The 7,224-nt window shown below is 36.7% G+C and overlaps 1 protein-coding gene across 1 annotated transcript; it reads right to left on the reverse strand.

The window, feature by feature from the left end:
- Positions 1 to 2,649: 2,649 nt before the first annotated feature.
- Positions 2,650 to 6,593, reverse strand: LOC114759900 (probable sulfate transporter 3.5). Its single transcript, XM_028949132.1, has 12 exons — positions 6,238 to 6,593; positions 5,930 to 6,137; positions 5,659 to 5,830; positions 5,422 to 5,487; positions 4,693 to 4,806; positions 4,480 to 4,596; positions 4,255 to 4,381; positions 3,840 to 4,126; positions 3,524 to 3,714; positions 3,348 to 3,418; positions 3,158 to 3,234; positions 2,650 to 3,049 (listed from the first exon to the last, which is right to left on the reverse strand). Exons 1-12 carry the CDS (start codon positions 6,539 to 6,541, stop codon positions 2,888 to 2,890), a joined length of 1,896 nt encoding a protein of 631 aa, XP_028804965.1. The 5' UTR covers positions 6,542 to 6,593; the 3' UTR covers positions 2,650 to 2,887.
- Positions 6,594 to 7,224: the final 631 nt, after the last annotated feature.

The raw sequence follows: 7,224 nt of genomic DNA on the forward strand, positions 1-7,224 counted from the left end.
TAATTATTATCACCACCCTCCTCCTCTGCCCTATCATTCTTCTTCTCATCCTCATCACACGTCTCCCACCAAATTTAAGGGAAAGTGGGGGGAAACAGAGAGGGGAAAAACATAACTATTGTTTTTCTTCTGATCTTTTTTTTTTTTTTAAAAGAAATGTCTTCCAGAAAAAGACAAGCAAAAAAACTAAATAAAAGAAAGGTGAAAAGGAAACACTTTCCACACTTCGTGACACGAGGGAACAGGAAAAGCAAAAGGAAGATGGGAAAAATAAGCTAATCAAAGTGACTTTGAACAATAATTTTCTTCTTCAAGATCACAGCAAGACTGTGCAGTTTTTGAAGAAACAAGACTTAGGTAATAATGAGCTGAGTCCTTCCTTCTCTTTAGAGAAAAAGAAAAAGGAAAAGGAAAAGTTAGTACGGAACTATGCATGTGAGTATATTGGGCAGCAAAGGCTCATGAACATTTTCACCTAACGTCCTCAACTACTGATCATGTTAGGCACTGCAGGCTAAAGTTCCTAATATTTAACGCGCTGAACTTTTAAGCAATGGCTCCACAGGCTCGTCGATTGAATAATCTAGTTTTCATGGGATAAAAATTAATGTTGGTAAAACCTGACTACATAGTGAAGCCGCGGAATGCATGTAGTTAATTAGCATAACCACAGGAGATAACATTCATGAAGAATAGGATGCAGGTGAAATATGGTCCAGCCTCAGTAAAATCAGCCAACTAACAGGAAAAAGATGTTAAAAGAAACTATCTAACTCATTAGGCAATGGATAAAATGGAGAGAGAGTTAGGAAAGCTAAGACATAGTCAGGAAATATAATGGATTATGGATCACCTGCGGTTTTAATTTGGTGAGGTTCCTCAAGTCCTGTGATTTGTATATAGAATGAGGGGTTAATATCACTAGTATTGTTTTAAATAATCAGCAAAATAATTTACCATCGTAAGTAATCCAGAGCTAAGATATCAAAAGTGCAAATAAAACGATAAAAAATCATCACGCATGAAGCCAAATAAGCGGCCGGAGGCTAATAAAAGTCACAAACCACTTGGACCATACCCTGCCTATTTGCCCAATAAAGGGAGACACTTGCAAAATAGGCCATCATGGGATTAACTTTTAGTTTCACCAGACAGGGAAAATGCCCATAACAACTGAGTTCACATCCCGGCTGTACAGTTAATTAAGCAAACATGAGAGATGCCAGAACTCATGGAAGAGTCTGATGAACAGCCAGAAATCTTATGTTATTTATAAGTGCTTCAAAAACCTTAATTTGTCCACTGTGTTGTAATTTTATTACAGACAAACTTGTCATCGACCCAGCTAAATTTTTGCAGAGAAGACTGCAGAAGAGAAGTCAGTTCAAAAAGACAGATAAAGGACAAGTCAGTGATGAAGTAAACAAGGAAGTCAAGGCTGTTTAGGTACTTGGGAAGTCAGAGACTTTCAAATTAAAAAAAAAAAAAAACTTTGGAACGGGGGGAATATGGAATTTATGAATCAGGATAGGTCTATGCTTTTATTTTACCACAGCCACTTAAAGCTGTGTAAGCTGTTCAATTGAAGAATTCAGTAAGTGTTCATTCTAAATTTGGACATCTCCACAACAGAAACACAATGCATGGTGATGCAAAGAAAATTTTGCAAAAGCAACAATAATCTGGTAACAATTTTATACTTACATATGCCCCTGCAACACTAAATCACTGTCCAGTTTTTAGAATGTTTTTTATAGCAAAGCCGGTCCTGCTCAAAGGCAACTTTGGTTCTTAGGAGAGATTAGTGTTTTACTACTAGTAGAAGATATATTCCTAGTGTTTCACCCAAAGCAAAAAAACAGGTATTGCTGATCGAGGAGACGTGTGATAATAGCTTGGGTGGGCAGGGCATACTGTGGCTTTGGGTTGGGGCAAGACTGATCAATAGTTTCAAGTGTCCAAAATTTTACTAAAAGAACAAGGAGCAATTTCGGTGACAACATTAATATGGAGTCATAATCGGGACATCAATATGCGACAGATTACTTGTATCTCCGACCTTAAGAACTGTAAAACTTCATAAAGACCAGGCCAATTTTATTGGGTTGAATTCTGCAGGTGATATGATTTTCCCCATATGCAGCATGAGTTTTCCAACATATCCTTATACAATTATTTCGTTTTACAGATTCAGAAGAAGATGTATGCTTTTCATAGCAAGATTTAAACATTTTAGAATCAGTGCTTTCAGTGTTTGATGTTGAAACGCTAAATCCGATGCGCCTGAGTGAAGATGATGTGTTGCTTCTTCGGTGGGACACATTTCAACCTTTCTAGTGGCCTTTCGTCTTTCCTCTTTATTACAACCTTATGTACTTGAAGGTAGGTTGGAAGAAACAGACTTGATTATATATAGGCTTGTTTTCACTCTTCACTCTTAAGTTTTTTGCATGTCGAGTTAAACTTGATAATAAGAATTCACAAACAGAATCTATCCTTTGCTCATACTCATGGAACCTATCCTCTACTCATACACATGGAACCACCTTAATTCGTGCATAAAGAAAAAATATCATCAAATCCCGAAGACAAATAACAAACACGCGTGGAACAAAAGCTAGAGATGAATTTGTAGTTGTAATATGGGTACTGATACAGATATACACTAATGTTACAGAGGGTTTACACATCCTATTTTATTCGCGAATTTCAGGAACCAAATATTGCGTAGGGACATAATTAAGGGAAATAATGCGCTCAAATGGAATTTCCTAAGTTAACAACAAAAAACCAGTACATTCTACTCCGCTCGTGACAAACCTATCTACACGTTATCATAATCATCTTCTTGATGATGAAAAAGAGACACTGAATTATATATATATAATCAGATAATTGTGTCAGCTTTTCTGGATTTTCGGAGAGAATATTGAGTTGCCATCACCGCATCATCTATAGTCAAGTAGAAAGACTCCCTCCCAATGGTGTCCACAAAGTGAGATGTCACTAGCTTTTCTACTACCTCCAGTCTTGGATTCACTATCAATATCTACCAAATATATACGTAACATGTAATTAAGGTCAATTACATATGTACATATCTCAAACTATGGGACGTAACACAAACATGCAATGCTTGTGTGTGTGTGAGAGTTACCTGTATATCATTTTTCTCCAATACTCTTCGTGCCTCCAACAATCCTTTGATGCCAGTCATATCGATCGATGTAACTCCTATAATTCGTTAAAATACCAAAACAATAAGAAGAAATGATGTTTATATAATATGTAACAAAATATGATGTTTATATAATTTTTTCCCCAACAATCTGGGGTAGATGAATCACCTGAAAAATCGAGTATAAGGTGCTCAACGGAATCTCCAGAGGCCTGCTCACTTCGGATGTGCCTCAAAATCCTGCAAAACCAAATTGTTTATAAATCAATCAGATGATAAAAGATGGAGAGTGACACATATATAAAACCAAATGAAATGTAATCTGAGGTTGTAAAATGAAATAACCTTTCTTTGATATAATTGGAGTTTGCATAGTAAAGAGGAGAACCAATTTGTATAATTAGGACGCCGTGGACGTTCGATGAGTTTGGATACTGCTCCACGTCGCGATACAAACCCGAATCAGATAACCTTCCCAGTTTACAAGTGGCAGGTCGAGCCACATATAAGAGTGCTCTCAACAAAGCAAGCCCCACCTTAATTAAGATTCGATTAATGAACATACAATAATTAATTAGCTTGATCTAACCAAGTAATTATACAGTAAAGGAAGAATCAAAAGATGGGGGGAAGAAGCTAGCTAGTTAAATTGAGTACTCACGGACATTGCGAGACCGATGTCCATGCTTATAAAGGCGACCCCAAGAATGCCAGCCATGCAGATGAGGAAATCAAACTTATCAACTCTGAAGAGGTGAGCCATCTCGTGGTAGTCCAAGAGGCCAATCATTGCAGAAATAATAATCACAGCTAGAGCCACCAGAGGAGTGTAACCGAAGAGAGGAGCTAGGAATATAAGTGCTAATGCTATTAGAATCGATTGTACTATGTTTGAAAAGGCTGTCTTACAACCTGCGTTGTAATTCACCGCAGTCTTAGAAAACGGTCCTGCATATTAAAAAAATAAAATAAAATTACGCGTTAACTATGTATATTTATATATGTTTTACTGATTGATTTGCTCAATTACGTAGGAATTAGTATTTTGTGTGATCAATTTATGTATTTACACATACCACTTGTCAAGTAGCATGAAGTGAAAGAACCGCACAGGTTCATGAGGCCAAATGCTATCATCTCCTTGTTTCCATCATGAGGTGTATTATCCATCACAGCAAAACTCCTTCCTATTGCTATGCCTTCCTGATAATATTATTATTTGTAACATAAAGTAAATATAATTACGTAATAAGTTAATTGTAGTGACTAGTGATGATGATGGATATGAAGTTGAAATGTACCGCCAAGGACAAAATGCCTGTGATTAAGGCAGCTTTCAACACCGATGGTATATACCGAGAGTCAAAGTTTAACAAGTGAATGGAGGGAGGATTGATTCCTTTGTCCAGGTGACCCACCTAAAAAAATTGTCACATAAATAAAAAATAATAATTTCTGGAATATATTTGTATGTGTATATGAAAATAAATAATATGTAAAAGATAGCTCCTTACAATTTGAATTCCATGATCTTGGCCTTTAACAAGGAAAGTGAAAACGCCAGAAACCACGACCGTTATGATTGGACCCAGAGCTGGTACCCAAAAGAGTTTTGGATTTTTGTACTTCTGAAAAATCATATAGTGAAGATAAACTCATAAAGAGGAACTTTGAGGTATTGGTCGATGCTATCTAATACTGCACGATTATTTTTCATGGATCATGAGACCTCTTAGTGCTCCAAATAGTGCAGGCCACTATATACAAGTATATGGATATAATATGCATGTATATGCACAAACATTATGCTTAGCTGAATAAATATAAGCAAATATGAATAAAGCAATAGTTTATTCTTGTACATTGAGGGAGTCTTTTGTGTGTTATATGGAGTATAGAAAATATACTACAAACAAATTAAACAACGGCATGATTAAATTTTGAAAAAATCCAAAAAAATGATTGTTGAATTTTAAAATTCTAAATAAGGAATTATTACAAGAATATGTGGTCATTTGCTTTTCGAGTGTAGTAATTTTCTTTACAAGTGTAGTAACTAATACTTATATGAAATTTTAAAATTCAACAATCATTTTTTTGAGGATTTTTTCTTAAATTTTTATATTATTTACAAATATACGCATGTTATATGGAGGTGACATCCTATGTGCAGACAAAAGTTCAAACCAAAGTTTTTTCTTGTCCGCTGCTCTATGCATATTGGAAAAGACAGCAGTACTCACCACGAATCTAGTGAACTGCAAGAAAGCAAGAAGCACCAGACCAAGAACAGTAGTCTCCCACCTTATCTGTTTAAGACCCAAAAAAAAAAAAAGAAGCTTAATTACATTAATTTATTCACTTTATCTATTTTTTTCCCATAAGGTGACGATATATAAATAGCAAAACACAGTCCATTCTCAGCATTGAAAAATTTATGGGCAAAAGACAGAAGCAGTAGGGGTGTGTTTCATACAAACCTCGGATCTGTAGCGCCAGATGGCGCGGATAACACCTTGGACGTTGGTTTTAGTGGTGAAATGTTTGAGGCCAAACAAGCCCTTCAATTGTTGGAATATGAGAATGATGGCGGTGCCAGTCATGAAGCCTGTAATAGTTGAATGCGAAAAGAAATCCACCAATATCCCCAGCCTGCCATTTAATTCATACGCATGTCATGCATGAAACATTCAACGATATATACTCAAATCCAAACCAAACAACCTTAAAAGATGTTGTTTGTTTTGTTACCTTAAAACACCCAGAGCAGCCTGGAACACACCAGTGATGAAGGTGGATGTGAAAACCAAATGAAGATACAACACTGGATTGTCGTCCGGAGATACTACGCTCGAAATACTCTCATATATGATCAAGGAGCACGATGCGATCGGACCCACTGCCACGTGCCTTGAGCTCCCGAAAACGGCGTATATAATAGGCGGAACGAAGGCCGTATCTGATATATATATATATATATATATATATATATTACACTATAAGAGATGGAACAGGTAAAGGAATATTGAATGGAAGAGAGTGAATATATAATGGCTTACAGAGGCCGACGATGGGAGGGATGGCGGCGAGCTTGGCGTAGCTAATGCCCTGAGGGATGGCGAGGCTGGTGATGGTGAGGCCGGCGAGCAGGTCGGAGAGGAAGAGACGGAAAGAGTAATTGGGAAGCCACTCGAAGATGGGAATGAAGTACTGCAAAGCTTTTATGGATCTCCGACGACCCTCGGTCTCGTTCCTGAACTGCCTGAACGGATCGTCTGGGAAAAACGTTTCTTTCAATCCTGCTTTGAATTTCCTGATGAAACCTCTTGACTCCGATAAGTTCACTGCGTGGTCGTCCCCCATTATTATATATTGTTATGTGTTAATTTCCCACTTTCCTTATTTAAATATATTAATTAATGCATGAATAAATCCCACACACCCAGAAGAAGCAAGAGGAAGAAGGAAGCGGTGGGGAGGCAAAGAAGGGAGTTATGAAGAGGAAGACATATATAGGGGTTTCGTGGCAACTATTGCGAGCGTAGTGGATGATAGTGAAGTGGATGGATAAGGAAGTTGAAATTAATTAATTATTTTAAAAAAGAAAGCAAATTTTTGACGAGATGCGAAATTTGAGACAAAGACCAGACTTGGAATTTGACGCCTTCCTAATTAATTCATCTCACAATATATTTATTTATATTTTGCTCATCCTCTTCCGCAAACCCCTTATTTAGCAAATTCATCGCCACGAACCATTTGTGATACTAGTGTGGTTAGTTGACGTGGATTTTTGCTTGCCTCACTCCTAAGTCAACAAATCTTTAGCCTTTATTTCCTACAAAGTTACTTGTACGCTTTCCTTCGAGGGATGTCCATATGGGTTATGTTCTTGTGTTCTTGATATTCTGGCAAATTTAATTTAGATCTCCCCAGCAATTCGTATGGACGCTTGAATTAGTAGAAGATCATAATTAATAGCATGGATAAAAAAATAATTAGATTCGTATTTTATTATAATTTATATTAGATTTTATTCCTTTTCT

This window comes from Neltuma alba, unplaced genomic scaffold (genome assembly GCF_004799145.2).
Source record: "Neltuma alba isolate B1F8T4 unplaced genomic scaffold, ASM479914v2 tig00010915_pilon, whole genome shotgun sequence".
Classification (NCBI taxonomy): Eukaryota; Viridiplantae; Streptophyta; class Magnoliopsida; order Fabales; family Fabaceae; genus Neltuma; species Neltuma alba.